Below are 23,725 nucleotides of genomic sequence, written 5' to 3' on the forward strand. Positions count from 1 at the left end.
TAAAACGTTACATTCAAAATGAAACTGAATGAATATTATGTAGTTTGGCGATTTCTTTAAGGATAAATAAATCTATGATATGAAAGTAGAAGTTGTCCTTCCAAATACGGTTCAAAAATAACGATTTCTACTTTCAAATCTAAAAATTCATTCCTTAATGATTTTCAAATTGTACAGGATGGTCCACATCGACGTCAAGGACACTGAGGGCTCAAAACATGGTCGATAGTTCTGCTGTAGGTTCTTGACGACCTGATTTCTACTGTAGGTTCTTGACCACCTAATTTCTACTGTAGGTTCTTGACCACCTAATTCCTACTGTAGGTTCTTGACGACCTAATTTCTACTGTAGGTTCTTGACCACCTAATTTCTACTGTAGGTTCTTGACGTCCTGATTCCTACTGTAGGTCCTTGACGAACTGGAAGAGTGTTCTGGTAGGTCTACCCGACATCCCAGATCCCATATAGGAAACAGCTCCTTCATTCTCCATTACTCCTAGATTAATTTCAAGTCATCATTTCTTTCAAACTGTAATTCTACCCCTAAACTTGTTTTACTGTTATCAAAAGTAAGGAATTGTGTTAATATACATCTTTGCTGCTAAAGGTCACTTTACGAAAGAACCAGCAATTGAAAATGAACATTATTAGATTGAAAAAAAAGATATCTCCATTTCTGCTCAGCAAAGGTTTAATATTATCACCAGGTTCAGTTGTGAATCGATTATGTGACTCCATAAATGGATGGTCACTTGAAATTGCGTTGAAAGTCCCATGGAGTATCATCAAAGAACTAACTCATTATCATTATTTAATTTTAGTTTTAAAATTCAGTTTGGACTGTGTCATAACTTTCATGTGTACTTGCATCTCATATTGAAAAAAGTACAATTTTCCACATCTCCTAAAAATGAATACCTGCAATATCAAGATGCATCCAGTTTTTACAACTTGTGAATTCTTTAAGAAAAGCGGCAGCTGTACAGGCGCCCCCTCCTACACAAAATAATTAATGTTTGATTAACTACAATATTTATTCCAATGTTTTTTTTCGGTATCACTGTAATTTTTAGTTCAGATGTGAACGATGTGAACTTTTATTAAGATAGAGCTTAGCGCTGAGCTCGAATTCCGAAAGGTGAACTAAAAATTGAATTATTTAATTTTAATTTCTGGGATAGACCGAAATCAAACCGACAGGGCCGGGCCGGGAAATCGGCTGTGCGCTTTGAGAACGAATTAAGAGTTCACAAGTTTCGAACTGTGACCTGAAGTACTGAAACTGACCTGGTGTAAGGCTGATATTGTTAAGGTCAGCTAATGGAGATTTTTTCATCTGTTGTGTATAGTGCTGCCATAAAGGCATCCTAGAAAACATATCATTGAATTCAAAATTTAATGAGATTTGCAAGCTAAAATAAAATAGGGATTAGGGCTCAATGAGCCAGAATATAGTAGGGTTTAGTTGATAGACTGCAGTAGGGTTTAAGAAACTAAACTGGAGTAGGTTTTGAGAAATAGGCTGGGATGGGGGTAAAGAAGCTAGACTGACGTAGGGTTAAAGTAGCTATAGACTGGGATAGGGTTTAAGATTAAGCTCTGCTATACTTAATTAGGGTTTAAGAAGCTATACTATAGATTTAGAAGCTAAAATGAATTATAGAAGCTAGATTGAATTAAAGTAAAAAAGGAAGCTACAATGTATTAGAATTAGGAAATAGACTTAGACTAGAGTATGGGAAATGTTTTACTGGAGTAGGGGTTCAGAAACTAGACTGGAGTAGGGTTTAGAAAGCTTGAGTGTAATGGGGTTTAAGGAGTTAAGGAGCCAAAATTGAGTATTATTAGAACGAAAATCGGTAAAATGATAAAAAGCTAGAATAAAATATGGTCGGTCATGAAATTCAATAATATATTTCCTCCAAACTCTATCTCCGGTTTTCCGTCCTGCGGCTGAGAGAACATCAAAATCCTTTGATGAGGTTGAGAATACTCCGGTAGCTCCTGTTCCTAGCGCAACCATCATAGCTCCGGTTAGAGTTGCTACATCTAATACACATCTAAATAAAGATAATATTATTTCTAAAAAGATTGCGGGAGGTAATTTCCTAAACTAAACCTTGTTGTTAAACAAGCATAATTCTAAGTTATTTACAACAGCATATTTTTATGGTGGGAAGAAATGAAAGTATCGTAGTTGATGTTCTTTCATTTTAAAATGTTAACTTGGTAACAGGGTTTATTTTAGAAATTGATTTTGAAAGTTTGGCGAATTCTAAATAAACCCTAGTAGTTTGGGGACATAGTTATTCGGATAAAGGTTAAAAGTAAACTTGTTTTTGAATAGTTAAGTTGATGGTACTCCTGAAATTAACTGAACCACTTAAAATGACCCTGGAAATAAAATCCTACCGAGGGTTAAATTTATCAGCATAAGTTAGCGCATCTGCAAGAATTAGTCTTCCTTCTGCATCAGTATTATCAACCTGCAAAAATCAATATTATGTTTGTAAATATCTTACAAAATTAACTCAAACCATTATGAACTATTCAAATTCAATTTAACCTAATATTAATGAATTCAAAATGAATAAAAATAAAAAATTAACCTAAAAATCAACATGGCAAATAAAAAAGTTTATGTTAAATTTGTTAAAATTATTTAAAACCTGAATAGTTTTTCCATTCATAGCAGTGACGACATCTCCGGGTTTAGTTGCTCTACCCCCCGGCATATTTTCAGTCAGAGGAACCAACACTATTAGATTAACCGGCAAAGCCGCCTCCGCCACAGCTTTCAGGGTCGCAGTTACGGTCGCCGCTCCGCCCATATCCGCCCTCATTTTATCCATCTTGGCGGAGGGTTTGATAGAGATACCGCCGGTATCAAAGGTAACCCCTTTGCCTACCAATACTATCGGATCTGCGTCCTAGTAAAATTTACAATTCAGAAAAATATTTTTTTAAAATGAAAAAATATATTTATATTAAAATCCAATGAAAGCAACATTTTTTTAAGTTAAGATATTTGACGCAGACTCAGGAGATAATCTAGGTGGGGACTGGGGGGGGGGGGGGGCAAAATAAATTTGCGAAGTGTGGCAATAGAAGCACGGAAATATAATTGTTAAATATATGGGACTAAAGTGGAAATAAAAATATTTTATGTGTTCTTCTGTTTCAAAATGTAAAATTATCATGCGACAACCTGAAACTAATATGAATTGAGAATTTCCTTGACTCCGTTAAGAAAACTCATCTCTAGAAACATCGGAGGTTCACTAGATCCTCGAGATACACTCAGAAATGATCCCATTCCCATCTTCTCCGCCCAACTCTGATCCCTGAGTAAATCAAAACTTAATATTTTATTAATATTCTTCGCTTGTCTTTTGTTTCTTTCTTTGTGTCCAATAAACGTCTAAAAGACTGAACCGATCAGGCCTAAATTTTTGTGGTAACTTACAAGACACAAGGAAAAGTTTATGGCCCGTCGATTTTTTTTTAAATCAGCCAATGAGAATGAAAAACTTTGCGAGATTTGGATTTCAAATTTTACTCAAGGCTAACAGATAAATTTAAATTTAATTATAGTTCATTAGCATAAATTTTTTTTAATTCCTGAAAGTAGGAAATGATGATGATTAAACCTTTAAATGTGAGACCATTTTTTCATCGTCGACTTTAAATCTTATTTTATTTTCCCGAGGGTTTGTCATTTTTAGGAACTATTTCCTAAGCTTTTGTGAAAAAAGATGAGTTTTCCACAATACAAGCTTTTTCCCTCACAAAACCATTAACATTCACCATATATTACGGGGAACATTTTTTTTAAGGAGGGGGGTATTTCAAGACAATATTTCCAAGACTCTTGTACCTGGCTTCTATATTGACCGGAAGACCTTTCATCTGTTGAATGACCTCTGCTACGAATAGAGTTGGTGTAAGATGATTGGCGGGGCACTCCATCAGGTCTCTTGCAAAGTTTTGGGCACTTCCCAACCTTACTCCGTTCAACCATTCTTCAGTAAACGAATCTAAATAAATTCAATTCAAGTTTCTCTTCACACAACTAATGCTTTTTCTTTCAAACACAATATCGAAATTTCAATTTCTTTACCAAAATTTTTTAGATTTTTTTTTTTTTTGGTGTTTTTATTGACAAAGATTAAAAAATATTACATGAATCGCAATACTTTGGATTAAATATTATTTGGAAAGTTATATTTTCAGTTTTGTCTTATTGATACTTAGGTAAGTAATTTCACGCAACGGTGAGGTGGGCTTCAGGGACTTATTCAAGAATTTGTCCAGGGGGGTATAAAATTTTTTTCTTTTGCTGGTCCAGGGAGGGGGCTGAGCCCCGATAGCCTCCCCCTCCCTGAATACACCTCAGGTGTATTCAGGGATTGTGTAGAAAAAGTTATTTAGTATTAAAAGAAAAAATGTCCTCTACAAACTATAATTTAGTAATAATAATCTTTTAAAAGTGCACAAACCTCGCGGGGGGGGGGGGGATGGCTTTTGAAGAAATTGTTTGTTTTTACCCCTGGCGACCTATTTTCTGTTACTAACCTAGCGGGGTTACTGCTGGTCGAGGCTTCTTCTCTGCTTTAAATCTATCAAAAGCCCAGTTTGCCAAGGTTGCCCCCTCCCCTGCTGCCTCACAGTCTCCAAAATTCTCAATCTGAACTTCCTTTAATCCTAAGATAAAGTTCAGGACTCAGTAAGTAACTTCAAGTTTTAAGTGGCCCTTCATTTTAAAAAAGAAGGGCATGTCTGATTCACAATAGTTCCCTTGACACCCTTATCTGTTAAGTAGGTGTCGTTTTTTAACTTAATAAGTGTTAAATTCTGATAATTTCTCCATTGTTTCACAAGCAAGAAATGCTTAATTCACTTTTGTAAGGAACCCAGAAATGAAAATAATATTTTTTTAAACAAAAACCAGATCAGAAGTGTCATTTAAAATTACAGTCCCTTTCATCAACATAAAATGGTAAAATGTAACGATTATTCAATTCGAATTTCATTGAATATACACATTTGAAGCACATCAAGTTTTCTTGTTAAATAATAATTTAGAACATTGGAAATTGCAAATATATTTAGGAAATGCTAGGAAAAGGGTAATTTTTCTGATTGTTGACCCAAGAATTTAAGTTGTTATGTCGTAATCTACTAAAATATCAAAGACGATCTTCCATTCTTCTCTCCAAATTGTCATGTTTCGTGAGACACCCTGTATAGCCTACCTAAATCTGTGACAGCTCTGACTCCGGCTGCAGCAGCTTTCCTGACAGATTCCCGATCCATATCTATGTTTTCCTCGTCCTGTACTCCACTAGGTTTACCCAACCCTACAGCTACTACCTGACCCAGGTCAGGGTGCACCTTACCAACCAACCGCCAGCTACCACCCTACAGTACACAATATGAAATTAAAAAACATTGCGGAAAAGTGCAAAAAATATGTTTTTTTTTTTTTGACTTAAAATAACTTTAAAAACTAATGTATATAGGAACTAGGACTAAGTCCTAATATGATCAGGATTGGATTAAACAATACATGCCAATCAACACTGCTATGTTCGGCAGCTTCTGGCTTATCATAGGCCACATCTGGCTCATCAAAATAATTTATTGAAAAAAATAACTCACTTTATCTTAACATTCTAACACAATTTCTTAAACCATATTGATTACTCTATGCAATTAAGTTAATTAAAATTTTTTAACAGATTATGAAATCGATTTTTAAAAAGTCAACAAAAATTTCTCCGTTAAAATGTAGTACCTTGAGTAATGATCCAGAGTTGAGTAAACGAGAACTAATTTCTCCGCTAGCTAATGCATCTAATTTTTCTCCTAATTATCAATAAATTATGGTACTGAAGTTTTCAGCACTTTTTGGAATGATTATTATAAACTTTGTCGCTAAGGAATAATCAGTTTGAGCATGGGACATTCTTAGGAATAATCAGTTTGAGCACGGGACATTCTTAGGAATAATCAGTTTGAGCACGGGATATTCTTAGGAATAATCAGTTACAAACTACGATATCTTATGTGATATTTCCTGGAAAAAAAGACGTAAAAAACGACTAAAATTTTCCTGGTTACTAATTAAGAGATTTTTCGCCAGGACATAAGAAAATGTTATTACTCGAGATTAATAAATCAAAGCAGTATTTATTTATTTTTAAGGGAGTTTACAACAAAGAATGAAAATAACCAATTTAAAGCAGACTTTAATATTTAAAACTAAAAGAGGAAACAATAATCATGAAATTTCGTTAAAATGCCTTTACCGAATCGAGTGGGTCCCTTAAAAAAAGATTGGCAATAGAGAATGAACCTGCTCTGAATTCTACTTGATGATAAATAATAAATATGAACCTGCTCTGAATTCTACTTGATGATAAATAATAAATATGAACTTGCTCTGAATTCTACTTAATGATAAATAATAAATATGAACCTACTCTGAATTCTACTTAATGATAAAGAATGAACATGAACCTGCTCTGAATTCTACTTAATGATAAATAATAAATATAAACCTGCTCTGAATTCTCCTTAATGATAAATAATAAATATGAACCTGCTCTGAATTCTACTTGATGATAAAGAATGAACATGAACCTGCTCTGAATTCTACTTAATGATAAATAATAAATATGAACCTGCTCTGAATTCTACTTGATGATAAAGAATGAACATTAACCTGCTCTGAATTCTACTTAATGATAAATAATAAATATGAACCTGCTCTGAATTCTGCTTAATGATAAAGAATGAACATGAACCTGCTCTGAATTCTACTTAATGATAAAGAATGAACATGAACCTGCTGGTGTGAGTGTGAACGTGTTGTCTGCTTCTCCATGATGCACCCCAACAACTACAGCAGGCTGCTCTCCAGCAGCTAAAGTATACAGGAGTCTGCTGCTCTCTCCTACTCCCCGTAAGCAGCCTCGCATTTTCAGCAGCATCTGAAATTTAGTATCTTGAGAGTTTCAACTTTTTTTTTTACAAATTTTGATTTCACTGACAAAGAAAAATTTAGTTTCCGTAGTTTATCAATCAATAAATTGAAAAGGACTGTAAACGGAATTTCAAAAGATCCTTCATTCACGGAGGGGCATGTTCAATTCACAACGAATATTTTCTATCTTAAACCATGTTGAATTAGGACAGTTTCCTTCAATGTCTCTATAGCAAAAGAGCGGCTCTTCGGAGTGTGATTAGCAAACTTACTCCACGTGTTCAAATCTGACACGTTTCTTAATTTTCTCCTTTTAATTAAAAATATCAATTTTTAGAGGAGAAAAAAAAGAAAAGGTTAATATTCATCTCTGATCGGACTAAGGGTTAAAAGGATCCACATCAATCTTGAATCGAACATGCCATTCTACAACTGGAGAGTCACTTGGAATTAAGTCCACAGTCCCTTAAATAAGTTAACTACATTTTATAAATTAAATTAAATTTACAGAGAAGCTGTCAATATCGACAGCAATGTACAGAATAATAACAATAATAACTTAAATAAATTGGAAACCCACACTGTCTGTGGTATTTTTTCATTGGTATTTTTTCATTAAGTCATAATTTTTGATAGAAATAAATAATAAAGAAAATTTACAATTTACATCACAACATTATAAAAAAGAGACAAATGTTTGGCTTCCCCTTACAGAATAATTTTATCTCTTAGGGTTGGATTTATTAAGACATTATATAATGATACACTTCTTTTTCATCTGCAGTTTAGATAATCTATTAGAACAAACGGAAGTCCATTGTTTTCTCCCAACCTTTCTAGTTTTGAATAAAATTTCTGTTTTGAACTTGAATTGCGTAAACACTTCCACAAGACGAGTCTACTCTGACGCATCAAACTGCGCGGATTTTGAAGTTCTGATTCGACCAACTCTGTGAGGTCGGGGTTCTTAACCCTGATCCAGCTGAGATTATTCTGTGTAACCCTGCAGCCGACCTCTAGTAGGAACTTGATCACGTCCTGAAAGTTTTCCACCGTGCTCGCGCGATAGAGCACTGTAGCGCCAGTATTGTCCTTGGCGTTGAGATCACTGCCGTTTATTATTAGAATTCTAAGAATATCTTGAGAATTTTCTCGCGCTATTCGTTCCATACTGTTGAGCTGTTCCGCACTTAGGTCCCAAGACCAAAGCCGTCTAAAATATATTTATGTTGAAGAATAGGGATCAAACATATTTTCAAAACAATTCAATCCGATCAATGAAAGTACAGTCAAGTTCCAGGGGTATTTCATTTCAAGAATTACACCCCAGCTCAGGGGGGGAAATGGGTTTGATGATATATAGAAAAACGTCCGGCAAGTTTTTTCACTCCCTTTGAATACTTTTTAAACAACCCTTTATTTGTGATAATTCCCTTAGAAATCATTTATTTCCTCAATTGTACAGTATACACCCCTTTTAAACTCAATTGGACTTGATCTGTAAGAAAATGTACCCCTCAAGACAATACCTTTGATGTACAGTGAATAAAATATTTGATTTCGTGTCTTTAATAATACTTTTAAGAAATTCTTTTCACATTTTCAGGTGCTGGGCTTTAAACTGGTTTTAAAAACGTAGCTAACATTATAGAGCCACCACCCCCCCCCCCACAAAACAAAATTATGAAGAAAAAAAATTCATTGAATTAATATTAATTTACCTGAAATATCCATGCTGATCTCCAACCCTAAAACATTCGAGGATTTTATTAGAACATTTACAAAGTAGGAAAAGTTTGAATATTTAATTCAATGTTCATACATTTCAAACAATTCGTATACAATTAAAGAATCTGATGTTTTTTATTTAAAAATGCTGACCAAGTAAGTGTACTGCACTTTCTGTGTAGAATGTAAACAAAACAGTCCCAAAATGATTTTTTTTATTCCTCACAAAAATTCCAGTGCAATGTTTATATAAACATTTTATAAAGATCTTGAGGTTCCTAGTGTATAGATTCCTTGATTTCAATCAGCTGTTTTATATTTCTCAAATACACTGATCAGTATAAAACCTTTTATTTAAAACAAAGTATCTCTTACGTTTGAGCTAAAAGGGTTTGAAGACATAATTTAAATTAACTCTCTATTTTACGAGTAGCCTGACGGATTCATAACGGTAACCTTTAATCCTTTATCTGAATTACAATATGGATGATACATCCTTTGATATATTTTGAAAAGTGTTTACTTCTTACAATCTTCTTAGTTTCTATAGCATAAATACGCAAGCTACTTTTGTAGAGAAACCACAATTGAAAATAATCAATTTTCCCATAGAAAAACTAGGAAACCCAATGGTTTAAAGGATACGGTTGTGAATCAGTAATATAAACCTCTGATGAGTGAAAACATGCCTGTTAGTTCCATGATTACAAGCGTGAAATAAAGCTGTGAATCCTTCTTTATCTCTCTGGTCCAGGATTAAGTCATCTCTCTGAACCAGAACCTCAACAACATTCCTGAATACAAACATATTTTATCCTACCTAGAATCAATACACTTCCATGAATAAATTCTATTATATGTTTTACTCTCTGCTCTACCTGTGTCCTGCTCTACTTCTAGATCTCTACCTGGGTCCTGATCTACTATTAGATCTCTACCTGTGTCCTGCTCTAATACTAGATCTCTTCCTGGGTCCTGATCTACTATTAGACCTCTAGCTGTGTCTTACTCTACTACTAGATCTCTACCTGTGTCCTGCTCTGCTACTAGATCTCTACATGTGTCCTGCTCTACTAACAGATCTCTACCTGTGTCCTGCTCTGCTACTAGATCTCTACATGTGTCCTACTCTACTACTAGATCTCTACCTGTGTCCTGCTCTACTACTAGACCTCTACCTTTGTCCTGCTCTTTTGCTAGATCTCTGCCCGTGTCCTGCTCTACTACTAGACCTCTACCTGTGTCCTGCTCTATTGCTAAATCTCTGCCCGTGTCCTGCTCTACTACTAGACCTATACCTGTGTCCTGCTCTACTTCTAGATCTCTACATTGCTCAAACACTAGATCTCTACCCGTTTTCCTGATCTACTACTAGATCTCTACCTGCGTCTTGCTCTACTAGATCTCTACATTGCTCCACTACTAGATCTCTCCCTGTTTCCTGCTCCACTACTAGATCTCTACCTGTGTCCTGCTCTACTAGATCTCTACCTGTATCCTGCTCTACTAGATCTCTACCTGTGTCCTACTCCACTACTAGATCTCTACCTGCGTCCTGCTCTACTAGATCTCTACATTGCTCCACTACTAGATCTCTACCTGTGTCCTACTCCACTACTAGATCTCTACCTGCGTCCTGCTCTACTAGATCTCTACATTGCTCCACTACTAGATCTCTACCTGTGTCCTACTCCACTACTAGATCTCTACCTGTGCCCTACTCTACTATTAGATCTCTACCTGTACCCTACTCTATTACTAGATCTCTACCTGTGTCCTGCTCTACTACTAGATCTCTACCTGTGTCCTGCTCCACTACTAGATCTCTACCTGTGCCCTAGATCTCTACCTGTGTCCTGCTCTACTTCTAGATCTCTACCTGTGCCCTGCTCTATTACTAGATCTCTACCTGTGTCCTGCTCTACTACTAGATCTCTACCTGTGTCCTGCTCCACTACTAGATCTCTACCTGTGCCCTGCTCCGCTGGCCAGCATGAGAGGAGTAAGGTTTCCAGGTCTCATGTTGATACTAGGACAGGGTAGGTTTACATCCATACCTTCAACCAATACAAGTTCTCTGATCAATAGTCAATATAAAAACATTGTACTGTGATGTAAATTATTAGAGGATTTTGGCGCAAGCAAGTTTTAGTTTGATCATTATAAATGCCCGTTTTGTGAAAAACCTATTTCTTTTTCACAAACCTGAAAACTTATTTTATTTTCTTAAAAGTTGTTAGTTCATGATCGAAAAATCCTAACAATCCACCACCAGTGATAATAAATGTAATGTAAACAATAAAAATGTAACTGTCCTTTTCCTTTCCTTCTTTTTAAAATTTGGGGGGAAATATTCCTACAACCCCTATTTTTAATGATTTTAAACATTTTCTCCTGAAACATTTAATTTTGTCTGTTCTTGTTGTATTATATAAATAAATAATTACTTACTTAAAGCGGAAAATCTACCTTTAACTCTTGTTAGAATAGTAAGATAACTTTTTAAGTTTATCTCATTTAAGATATTTTGCTACATTGACAGGACGGATACAGGGGAGGGGGGGGGGGTGCGGGGGTACCTTTGCACCCCCCTGACGGACTCAGGGGAGTGCTCTGAGATTTTGAGGGAAAAAATGTTCCCAATTTGCTAACATAATTTTCTTAATTTATTTCATCTTTTGTACCCAGTTTCATGCATGCATTAAGAACATAAGAACAAAAAATGAAATACATAATCTAAGGAACAATAAAAATATTGTTAGGCAATAAACAAAACTAAAGGATTTAGTCCCAACGGGACTGCTGAGAATCACTACAGAAGTCAAGTAAAGTAATCTAAGGACACACTATTAGGAATAGGAACATAAATAGGAACACAAATAGGAACAATAAGTTACAAGTTAGGAAAAAAATGGAAGAACTAGGAATTCCGAACAAATATTAAAAAACTAAAACATGAAATGATGATCAACACATACATATGCGAAAAAATTGTCATTTGTGCTGTACATGAAATAGAAATAATATTCAATGTCAATAATAGGAACATAATGCAAGTTAAGAACAAAAAGAAATTACTCGGAAAGATATGTTTTTAGTTATCCTTAAGCTTGCAGTTCGAATTTTAGTTTTGAGAAAACTGAAGATTTGAGTTGTTTTTTTTAATCTTTTAGTCATTCACAATTTATATATTACTTTCCCTGTATTAAAATTAGTATCAACTATTCGGGATTCAAAAATTTTCAGTAATACATTTATTTATATATTAACTCAAATGTATAAATCTTATACCTCCAGTTTTTTTTTAATTAATTATTTACTATTACTAAAAGTAAGTATTTACTAGGACATATAGTCCTACTGTGGACAAGACCAGATTGAACCCTACATCCCATTCATCGCTGCTATGGTCGGCAACTCCTGGCTCTACAATGTCCCTATCAGTGGGGCGCTTGATTCAAGACTTCAAGTAAACAAGTAAACTCTTTAAGTCTCTCAACTTTCCAAAATGATCATCCTAGGTTTTTCTCAGAAATCAGTTGGATTTTTCAATAAAAAATACAAAAAATAAACAAAGCCAGTTGGAGCTGTTAAAATTTTTTAAACAAGTAAGAGCCAGTTTCAGACCATACATCCTTTGGTGGCTCCATAATTGTTGGACTGTTGGAATGCTGAAGTGGCCGGAGCAGAACTCCTTTGTTTTCTTATACCAGTTTTTTGTTTTGATGCAAAAAGCTTTTTAAAAACAAAATGCAAAACAGGCAAATATCTATCTTAATAAACTGTAATGTGTGATAAATTAATAATATATTTTTTAGTCTTTAATCTTTCATTTTGACCCTTTTAAGGTCCATCAGGTTAAACAAAATTTTCACCTAAGGCGCTCCACATTTTAGTTCCTACTTGCACATTTTTTGGGTACTTAAAAATTCCTGCACCCCCCCTAGCTTAAATCCTGTATCCACCCCTGTACATTGATACATGTTACTAATTATCGTTTTCACTTCCAAAATTCAACCAGTCATAAGAAAAAGTTGACTATTCCCTGGCTAAGTTTGCCCATCCTGAGTCACAAGCAATATGAAGAAGATTCATCTTCCCCATGTAGAACTGTTCGTCAAGGTTGAGCTTGAACCTCTTCTGGATCAGACGGAAGGTTTCAGCGTTGTCCTTGTTGTGCAGGAAGTATCTGGAGAAATATTGAGGACTATTATTTTTAGATTTAAAATTCGGTTATGGTGATGGACCAAACCTCTGTAGAGTAACAAAGTAGATATTAGTTCCACATTTATTGAAAATATATTTCGGTCTGGGTTGACCATAGTCAGTTCTTGAGATTGTTTCTTCACAAAGATTAAAAACAAACTTAGTTATTATGATTTAACTAGTTTCTATTTTAATCTAAAGTTTTTCAAAAATAAAAAATTGACGTCGTTTTTGAGGAAAAAATTGTACTTCTGTAAAAAGAGGGAGGGGGTGGTAAAATTAAAATTTGTCATTTTACTTATATATATCATTTCCCAAGATTTATTAACACTAGAAAATTTTATTACAAAATATTTGATATATTTGGAAGGGATTTAATTTTTCTACATTTTACAATACACTTATTAAACATTTATGATTGGAATTTTATTCTTCAACAAAAAAAAAGGAAAACTGAGGCCGAACTTAAAGAATTTAAACCGCGTTGCTGACCCGCCGGAAACCAGTTCCAATTGAGCGCCGGCTCAAAACTCGGAAACACTTACAATTTCAAGTGGAACCAACCATGTTTGAACCGCGTCTCATATTTGAGCCACGGCTCAAATTCTTTAAAATCGGTCTCACACCTGTTTCTTACCTCATTTTCATCTTATCTGATACTCTAGGATGTGTTGCCATTCGTTCCATACAGGCATCCAACCATTCCCATTCATTAAACCCAGGACTAAAATAACATTAGAGGGTTTGAGTTTAATAAATAAGGGGGAGGGACCAGTGCTAGAGAGGAATCTAAAATAAACGAAGAAATGATAAGATGACCAGTTATTTCCAAAATATAGACCATGACTATGTATTAGGAAAAGTGGTTTTTAATGATATATATATATGATTCGAATAATTCCTTAAAGCATGTAAAACAAAAGTTCTTTGTTTTTGTTTTAAGAAAACCCGTTTTTCAGTGAAATTGGGGCCAGCGGTTGGAAATAATTTGATTTTTACTACAAACACCACTTTTTTGCAGATCTGTTTGAAATCCTTACATGCAACCAATAAGTTTGTTTTTTCTCATTCTTGAGTGCCAAATTAAAACTCTGAGAGTTACGAAGTCGAAAAGTCGTTCCATTATATGATCGATGTTTAGATCCGAGTGAAAGTACCTTGAGCTGACCTCGATGAGTTTAAGACAATGTTGGTAGTAGCTGAACAAAGATCTAGCCTCGGTTATGAAGGAACTAGGACAGGTCCCAGGATCACAGGGTGTCTAGGAGAATAATTAAGATATCTATTTGTGTTCTGTCACTGATGTAAATCCTGAACCGGGACAAGAAAGGCCGAGCGCTATGGGCGAATCCTGAATAAAAAGTGACAAATGAAGATAGGGCAATGCGTCAACACTTAAGGGACCTGAAGGCTTGAGGAGACGGATCATGCACTCCAAAAAGGGGCAACTTCTGAGGATACATTTCAGCTAGAACAAGGGACCGAGTTCTGGGGATAAATTGATAAATAAGAGAAGGAAAAAAAGATATGAACAAAGCACTCATGTGAAGTAACAGAGGTTCACTTAATAATATGGCATACAATGTCAAATTGCTGGATTTTTATTGATCAAGTTTAGATTATTTGAACAACTCAAACCAACTCCAAGAATTGAATAATAATTTTTGGTCGATTTTATACTTTATTTCATTGTTAAAGAGAAGAGAAAAACGGGTTTAGATAAAGAAGATGATAGAATTACTGTACCAGGGGTTGTTGTGATGGTTTAGGGAATGAGTCCAGGGGTGGGAGAGGTTCAGAAACTCCAGCTCCTCCAGGTACCGGTACATCAGGGATCGAGTTCATTATCATGGATACAAGTTCTCCAACCTAGAACAACAGCTGTAAAAGATAATTACAAAACGTTTAATAAAAGAGCAGGACTACAAGGACTACAAGACGCATTACACTTAAATAATTTTGTCCATTAACTAGTAATATTCATATTTTGATCTGATAAAGTTTGTTTAAAGAAAATTTGAGAAAATGGGGCCGCAAGAACAGTTTTTATAGTTGCTGCATTTAGATTTAGCACGAATTGATTTACTAAAAAAATAAATCAGATTGAAACAAGTATTTGTTACGGATTAAATTATGAATTCATGAAAACTAAAGAAAAACTGAAATAAAAAATAGAAAACGAAGTTGAGTTTTTAGCTTAGTATTCACTTAGTTTTCGTCATTTTATGCATCAGGAACATCTTTAAGCGATAGAAGATAAACTTAATTGTGTTTCTATTTTCTAAAAAAACGGAGGAATTATAGATATTTTGAAATTAGTAAATACTACATTTAACAATGTGTGTCCGAGCACTGTCTGTACCTGTTGTATTGCATTAGTATCATCTCCATCTCCTTGAACCTCGGCAGCCTCATCCTCTGAACTCTCAGACATATTTCATCTGGAAAATTAGAAGATATCTGGTCACGTGATAGCAACGGTGAATACTGAACATTAAATGTAAACATTTTTTTTTTGGATCACAATGATAGTTCTCGTTCCTGTTTGTGAAATAGGGATGTAACTGAATAAGAACTCTTTTGGTGAAGTGAGAGTGGGGGGGGGTGCGGGGGTCGTTAGTCTTTTACGGTGTCTTTAACGTTTTGGACAGTGAATAGACTAGAGATCAGTGTTTTTAAGTTATTTTAACAAATCAGGGTTTTAATCAGTTTAATCCTTTGATTCAAATATCTCAAACTGATTGATTGATTGATGGATTGATTACATCTTCTTGGCGCAGAAGTAGACGGACTTGTAGGAGTACTGAAGCATGCTGGCCGGGTTCTGGTCGTAGGTCGTCATTATATCCTTCTCCTCCTCCTATTTAACAGAGTAAGGATTATTAAAGGAACTGTACTTGTATATTGAATATAATAACTAGGTAGTTAAAACATTTCTCTTACCATAATCTCGAATCCGAAATCTTTAATGATTCCACGGACACAGTCGTAGCTCGGTTCTATACTCGTCTCACCTGAAGTGAAAAAAAAACTTTGTAAAATTAAAGAACAAAAAGGAGGGTTTTATACTTTTCCTGCTTTTTTTCCTTTCTTTTCCTATTTGTTTCCCCAACCCTCTTGGCAACCAATCAGATGATAGAACTAGACTGACTAAACGGAAAACCAACACCACCATCAGAAGTAATTTCTTTACCCAAAGAGGCATTGATGATTGGAACCAGTTACCCAGCACAATAAGAGAGTCCCAAAATATCAAGATATTTAAAAGAAATCTAGATCAATATCTATCTTCTTCTGAGATGAACTGATGAACTGAGAATATGACAGGATCTCCAGAAGAAGACTGTGTGGAAAAGATGTTGCTAAATGCCCCTAGCGGGGGCTACACCAGCTACTCTCCAAGCATACAAGTAAGTATCATCCCAACCCCGACCCCGTTCCAACATCCATCCCAATCCCCTTTACAACCCTCGTCCAAAACTCTTTACAACCCTCTTTCAAAACTCTTTCCAAAACTCTTTCCAAAACTCTTTTTAAAACTCTTTCTAAAACTCTTTCTAAAACTCTTTCTAAAACTCTTTCTAACTCTTTCAAAACTCTTATCAAAACTCTTTTCAAAACTCTTTTCAAACCTCTCTCCAAAACTCTTTCCAAAACTCTTTCCAAAACTCTTCCTAAAACTCTCCAAACCTCTCTCCAAACCTCTTTCCAAAACTCTTTCCAAAACTCTTTCCAAAACTCTTTTCAAACTCTTTTCAAAACTCTTTCTCCTAAACTCTCTCCAAAACTCTTTCCCAAACTCCTTTCCAACCTCATTTCCCTTTTAAAGAGACAGTGCACTATACAGTTAAATTACTGACCAGGCATATCAGAGAAATGGTAGAGAAGAGGTCCAAGGTTTATCCAGTATCCTCCCGGTTTTAAAACCTGAAATAATAATGATAATAACAATGATAATAATGATACTAATTCATAATTATATTAATATAATAGGGCTTGGACATATTTCAATTTCGATATTTACAAAACATGTGAACACTTTTCAGAGTCTTCATGAAGTCCACTTTATTGCCTTATGAATTGTCTGTATGATCTAAATACTTAATTAACTGTCTTTTTGATTTACCTTCTGAATTGTCTGTATGAAGTCCCTTATATTAACTTCTGAATTGTCTGTATGAAGCCGAATATATTACCTTATGAATTGCCTTTATGAAGTCCACTATATTACCTTATGAATTGTCTACATGAAGTCCCATATATTACCTTATGAATTGTCTACATGAAGTCCCATATATTACCTTATGAATTGTCTACATGAAGTCCCATATATTACCTTATGAATTGTCTACATGAAGTCCCATATATTACCTTATGAATTGTCTGTATGAAGTCCACTATATTATGAGCACAATCCATAAAAAAACAAGTGGCCACACAGTCTTGACTACTCACGTATTCAGCCTCGTTATATACTTCCAGAAAATCCCCAGCAGCCATGCTAAACCTGATAAAAAAAAATTATTTTATTACAATTTCAAAATTTGTAGAAATTCATATTTATGCGAAGCCCAAAATCTTTAGGATCTTATACACTTGTGAAGGGACAAGAATCACCTCGACAAAAAATTATACTCGCTCGGGAAAAAATGTTTACAAAATTGATTTAAAGGGATAGTAAAGGAAAAATGAAAGAGGGTATAGGCTGAAAGCTAATCACTTTAGCTCTTGATCGCGACACCCCCTTTCATTTTTCCTTTACTGTCCCTTTAAGAGTACTTTTAACCGCCAACTATTTTAGATTTTTTCTCAAAATCTTCGAAAACATTTTTCACAATTCAGCGATTAAATGTTTTAGTGCTATGGGAGACTATTCCTTATGAACTGGGGAGGGGCCCGCGGCCGGGGGTGATTTGTTAATGAAATAAATACCCCCGGAGAACTTACTTTCTGTCCTCTGGAAGTTGGTTAGGATCAACATCAGGGAAGTGAACAGTTTTTAACTGGTCCTCGTCAGATATATTGTTGCAAAAGTTGTGAATGTAGGGTTGGATCTAGAAATATCAATCAATCTACCTTTCAGCCTGCCAATCGATCAATCTCACTCAATTAATCAATCTATCAACCAATCAATCAATCAATCAATTATTATTTATCAATTTAATCTTACTAACTGGTAAGATCTAGCAATATAAAGCAATCAACCAACCTATCAACCTATTAACCTATTAACCTATTAACCTATTAACCTATTAACCTATTAACCTATTAACCTATTAACCTAATAACCTATTAACCTATCAACCTATCAACCTATTAACCTATCAACCTATTAACCTATCAACTTATTAACCTATCAACCTATTAACCTATTAACCTATTAACCTATTAACCTATTAACCTATTAACCTATTAACCTATTAACCTATCAACCTATCAACCTATCAACCTTTAAACCTATAAGTTATTTAGCAAATAAATAAATCTTTTAAATCAATTTTGATCAAACATTCTTTTCCAAAAACGCAACGGTTTAAATTACATTTTTTCTGTTTGCAACTTTGTTTTTTATATATATTTATATGTATCAATCAATCAATAAAATTTTGACTAATTAATTATTTAATTAATTGATACATCGTTCAATCAATCAATTAAGTTATGGAGCTAAAGTTTGCGTTTTGTGGCCAAAATAACTTAATTTTAATCAATGAAAAGTTCAAAAAAATATTCATTTCACTTAACTAATTAAAACTGCATTGAAGTTTACCTTGAAAGAGTTGATAGTTGTACACTTGTTGAGAACAAAATTAGAGGTGAACAGCATAAACAAAGAGAATTCGTTTCCTTGACACTCGAACCCCATCTGGGCAATATCAAATGCCAACCTTGAGAACAAGTTGAATCAACATAATTTCAGAAATCTATCTATTTGATGATTTCAAAGCGTTAAAGTTTGAAAAATAGAATCCTACACAGTTTCTGTACATCGGGGAATAAAAACTTAACAAAACTATCATCAAGGAAAAAGTCAAAAACTAATAATTTGCTGAATTTTTGTCTAATAGCGATTTTAAATACACTTTAGATTTTTGGTAGAATATTATCGCATAAATAGGAGATTTCTAGTAGAACATTATCCCAATAAGCTTTAGATTTTTGGTCGAATATCATCCAAAAAAGGTTTAGATTTTTGGTAGAATATCACCCAAATAGATTAAAAGTAGATTTCTACTTTCTAATGAATCATCATCTCTTTACATAGTAGATTTCTAGTAGAATATTGTTTGAATGAACTGAAGATTTCTATTTTCTAGTGAATTATCATCTCTTTACATAGTAGATTTCTAGTAGAATATTGTTTGAATGAACTGTAGATTTCTATTTTCTAGTGAATTATCATCTATTTAAATAGTAGATTTCTAGTAGAATATGGTTTAAATGATTTCTAGTCTATTTTTCATAAATTTCATTTTCTTCGTATTTTCTTAAAGATCGAGACAAGGATTTATTTTTGATTTTTTTAAAAGCGCAAAAGCTTATTAATATTTTACGATTGAATGTTTTTGGAAAAAGAAAAAAATATTGAAGTTTTTCTAAACCTTACCGTCCTAACCCAGCTCCCGGCACCAAAACCTTCTTGGATTCTCTTTCCTCTTCCTAAAATTTATTGACATCTACATTGTTACTATAACTATTACCAATAGACAACCCGTCATTCAAAGAAGTAGAGTCTCCTCTCCGATCTTACGTTTCCAAAGATAATATCTCCACTACTCCGATAGGAGGACTATTGCTGGGCGGCCCGCCCGGAATAGAACCATTTCTGTTTCTCTAGTTATACAAAGTTTTGGATTTGAACTTAACTTAAATTCATTGAGTATTGAACAGATAATTTTCATACGCAAAGATGATTACTTTTTATTCAACAGGGTAGGTAGTGAGAAACTGACATTTTGTACGATATTCCCCCCCCTAGGATTCTATGATTTCGCTAAAATTTAATAGTTACCCCCGGGATAAATAAAGCTTTTTTCCTAAAAAGCTCAAATTCAGGGGGGGGGGGGGAAGTCTTCGGGAATTTTCGAATTGCTGAATTTTTTTACATAATGGGGAAAATAAATAACTTGTATAGAAAAGCTAAAATTGAGAAGAAAAAAACTTTCATCTCTTTGCTTATTTTTTTCCATATAAAAAAGGAAATTTGAGAGAGGGCTAATACTTTTTTAAATATAGGCCCCTGACGTACACCATCATTACACACTACACCAACCTTGAATAGAACTGCCAGTTTATCAGTTATCTTCTTATTACACGCACTTCTCTCCTCTATACCAGCTTCAGACCAATCTCTCACCAGCTGCTTCAAACAGGACTAAACAAAATATCATGAAAAAAACATCATTAATATTCTTTTATCTTATTAAAGTTTTGAAAATGTCCAACAACCACAACTCTTTCTTAGATGATAATATTTATAGTCTTCGCAACTTTCAGAATCATGTGACGGAGTTTCCAGTTTAGACTTTGCTTTACAGCGTACCGTTGTGAAATGAACATGACACTCTGTAAATGAAGGGTTCTTTTCAAATTACGTCTACAGTCTCCTAAGAGATGGTCCATATTTATAGTTGTTTTCTATCCCAGATCCATGAGAAGTAAACAAATTTCTTACCTGGACCTTCTCCATATCTGCTCCATTAGGCATTGTTCGTTTATCCTTCTCTCCTAACAAATTGATTGATTGATTTAATTTAATAGGTTATTGATGACCGAGCATCAGAAGCCCCCCCCCCCTCGCACTGGAAAAAAACGTTATAATTGATTTTCTGCAAGAACAAAAACGAAATTTTATTTTTTTTCTCAAAGTTGTGTTTCGTTTACTGAAAATATTTTTTTTACAAAAAATCTAATTTTTCTTTTAAATGATTTCTAAAATTTTACTCGGAGTACGGTGGTAGGCGGAAATATCAATATAATAAAGACGACTTTCGATTTCAATTTTGATTTATATCAAGCTTTTAAACAGCATGGATACAAAAAAGTAAAACCAAAGAGAAGCTGTCAATTAAAAAAGCTTCTCTTTAATTACTTGCAAACTTGTAATTCGAACAAAGCTTGTTACAAATAAAAACCTAAATAAAAAGTCGTCTTCATTATATTCATCTTATCGCCTACCACCGTATGTGAAATCGTCTAATGCAAATAGATTATCAAGTACAATAGGTGGCAACAGAGCAATGGATCAATTATAAACGACGTCACAAGTGTCAAATATAAGGAAAACGAAATTTTCTCACGTTGGTTGACTTTTTTTCTAAGATTAAGTAAAAAAGTGTAAAAAATAAACTAAAGAACGCAGCAAATTGTACTTATTTTACTGTAAGATAAGCACTTTATTCTAAAATTATCACTATTATTAATAATTTTGTCGGACACAAAAACTAAGTTGACACTTGTGACGTAAGAATACAGCTGTACTGAGAGTGTACAAATTCTACGTTGCTATCTATTGTACTAGAACCTATTTGGTCTAATGTTACCTTTACTTTGATGGGTGAGATTATCGAATACATTGTCAATATCTTTGAGAATATGCTGAACTATTTCATTGTTTACATCTACAGCACTCTTCAGATCATTCAACATGCTCCCATATCCGTTCTTTCTACATTAAAGGGACTGTAACCGTAATTTCAAGTGATCCTCCATTCAAAGTGACAATGCCCGATTTACAACGGGACCCTTAAAAGCTTTTTGTGATCAAGAATGAATTTGATATTAATGTCTTAGTTTCTTTAAACTGTTTTTAAGTCACTAGCGAATTCACTGCTTTTAAAAAGCAATGGAGAAATTATTTGACTCACACACGTACTATCGAGTCAGAAAAACGATTGTATCTTCCACATAAAGGCTTCAAGGGTACCGTTGTAAATCGGAGATTGCCATCTTTGCAGGATGAATCACTTAAAATTACGCTTACAGTCCCTTAAATCTATATAATAAAACAAGACATTCATATATATATATATTTATATATGTTGCGTCTAACCGGCCAAACGGCTGGACCGATTGGGCTGAAATTTTGTGTGGACACTCATGGGTGGCCGGGGGGTGTTATAGGCTAAATGAAATTCGAAATTTTTTTTCAAAATTTTTATTTTTTTTTTCAAAATTTTTTTCCACGGGCAACGCCAGGCCTTTCATCTTGTCTATATAACAAAACAAGACGTTCGTATATATATATGTTGCCTATAGCCGGCCAAACGGCTGGACAGATTGGGCTGAAATTTTTTGTGGACACTCATGGGTGGCCGTGTTAAAGGTTAAAAAATTCTAAAGTTATTTCATTTTATTTTTTTATTTTTTTATTTTTTCAAATTTTTTTCCCACGGGCAACGCCGGACCTTTCAGCTAGTGTATTATAAACTGCATATTCTATTTATTGGCAGACTATCACAAACTAACTAACCTGGGACCGAATTTAATAAATAGCTAGAGGTAGTTAAACTAGAGGCCGAATTTAAAGAACTTAATCGGCGGCTTAAATCTAAGCCGCGGCTCAAATATGGTTGGTTTCACTTAAAATTGTATTCAATGTTTCAAGATTTAAGCCAGCGCTCAATTGAAACCGATTTTTGGCGGATTTTAGACGCGGCTCAAATTCATTAAATTCGGACATAGATTGACTTATTTTTATCACTTCTCTTGAACTTGAACCAGCGCATAAGAAATGTGGTTCAACTTATATAGTTTAACTATTTCTGGCTATTGGGTAGTTGAATCAGCCATATTTCTAAAATTCTCAATATTTTCGACGACAAGGATGGACAATGGACATTTCTTAACGATAAAGCATTTTACAAGATTTCTAAATGGTTTCTGTAATTTTAAATTCAAGAAATTATTAAGAAATATTGTTAACATAATATGATATGAGCGTGAAAATTAATCTACGTTATTTTAAGACATTTCAATGGTTAGCAAATGTTTAAATAATAATTTCACGGTCGGGGAAATCGTTTTAACTTAAAGAACTTTTGCTGTATTTCATTTTGCATCTTAGTCGAGGGCAAGGTTGTATAATATGTTTGGTTACTCGCGATGCGCTCCGATGTACGGAAAATGTCGTCTTCTAAGATAGATAGATAAAAACCTCATATGACGTCACTGATTAGAGAGGCGAGAGTAACGTCATACGAGTTTTTTATCTATCTATCTTAGGAGACGACATTTTCCGTACATTAGAGCGCATCGAGAGTAACCAACCTTATCATACAACCTTGGTCAACGGAGAATATTCTCGATTCAAAGAGTTTCCCATTATAAATATAATTAAATTTTCATAATTAAAGATTTTACTTGAGCAGTTTTTGATGTTCTTGTGGGAGTTGGTTTAGATAGTTCTCCTTCCTCTGAATCACATTCAAGGAGTGCTTCTTGTAGATCCGGAAGGCGTTGATAACCTGAAATATTTTTTCTTTCTGGGATTTTAAAAGTGTGGATCCAAATTTTTCCTAGTTTCTGGAAATAGTTAAGAATTCCAAAATCAGGAAAAAGTAAAATGCAAATACAATTTTTTTAAAGTTTTAGCTTATTTATCTTTTTTAATAATTTACCTTTTGAAAATGCAGACGCTCCGCCTCTTCCTCTTTTACCTCCGGCACTTCCGCCCTGGGGATCTCCGTAGCAACACTCATCTTTCTGAAACAACCATTGTTACATTTATTCAGAAAATTCAAAAATAAGAAAACATGATGGGGAAAAAAATGTATACAATTAAATGTTACCATTTGTTGTAG

General features: G+C 34.1%; 3 protein-coding genes across 3 annotated transcripts; all 3 read right to left on the reverse strand.

The window, feature by feature from the left end:
• Positions 1-244: 244 nt before the first annotated feature.
• LOC111713587 (cytosol aminopeptidase) lies at positions 245-6,995 on the reverse strand. The gene is made up of 12 exons (XM_023488466.1): positions 6,852-6,995; positions 5,799-5,869; positions 5,257-5,422; positions 4,577-4,705; positions 3,879-4,038; positions 3,237-3,345; positions 2,671-2,931; positions 2,414-2,487; positions 1,921-2,061; positions 1,289-1,368; positions 920-997; positions 245-497 (listed from the first exon to the last, which is right to left on the reverse strand). The coding sequence occupies exons 1-12, from the start codon at positions 6,982-6,984 to the stop codon at positions 400-402; spliced, it is 1,500 nt and encodes a 499-aa protein (XP_023344234.1). The 5' UTR covers positions 6,985-6,995; the 3' UTR covers positions 245-399.
• Positions 6,996-7,300: 305 nt separating this feature from the next.
• LOC111713589 (uncharacterized) lies at positions 7,301-15,373 on the reverse strand. Its single transcript, XM_023488468.1, has 9 exons — positions 15,286-15,373; positions 14,670-14,792; positions 14,081-14,184; positions 13,561-13,647; positions 12,763-12,906; positions 10,687-10,794; positions 9,407-9,511; positions 8,711-8,737; positions 7,301-8,202 (listed from the first exon to the last, which is right to left on the reverse strand). The coding sequence occupies exons 1-9, from the start codon at positions 15,355-15,357 to the stop codon at positions 7,764-7,766; spliced, it is 1,209 nt and encodes a 402-aa protein (XP_023344236.1). The 5' UTR covers positions 15,358-15,373; the 3' UTR covers positions 7,301-7,763.
• Positions 15,364-23,648, reverse strand: LOC111713588 (carnosine N-methyltransferase). Its single transcript, XM_023488467.1, has 12 exons — positions 23,543-23,648; positions 23,286-23,389; positions 21,467-21,591; positions 20,599-20,651; positions 20,197-20,298; positions 19,531-19,583; positions 18,694-18,811; positions 17,871-17,977; positions 17,295-17,430; positions 16,784-16,850; positions 15,867-15,937; positions 15,364-15,783 (listed from the first exon to the last, which is right to left on the reverse strand). Exons 1-12 carry the CDS (start codon positions 23,621-23,623, stop codon positions 15,685-15,687), a joined length of 1,116 nt encoding a protein of 371 aa, XP_023344235.1. The 5' UTR covers positions 23,624-23,648; the 3' UTR covers positions 15,364-15,684.
• Positions 23,649-23,725: the final 77 nt, after the last annotated feature.

The sequence above is a fragment of the Eurytemora carolleeae genome, unplaced genomic scaffold (assembly GCF_000591075.1).
Source record: "Eurytemora carolleeae unplaced genomic scaffold, Eaff_2.0 scaffold1446, whole genome shotgun sequence".
In the NCBI taxonomy this organism is placed as follows: domain Eukaryota; kingdom Metazoa; phylum Arthropoda; class Copepoda; order Calanoida; family Temoridae; genus Eurytemora; species Eurytemora carolleeae.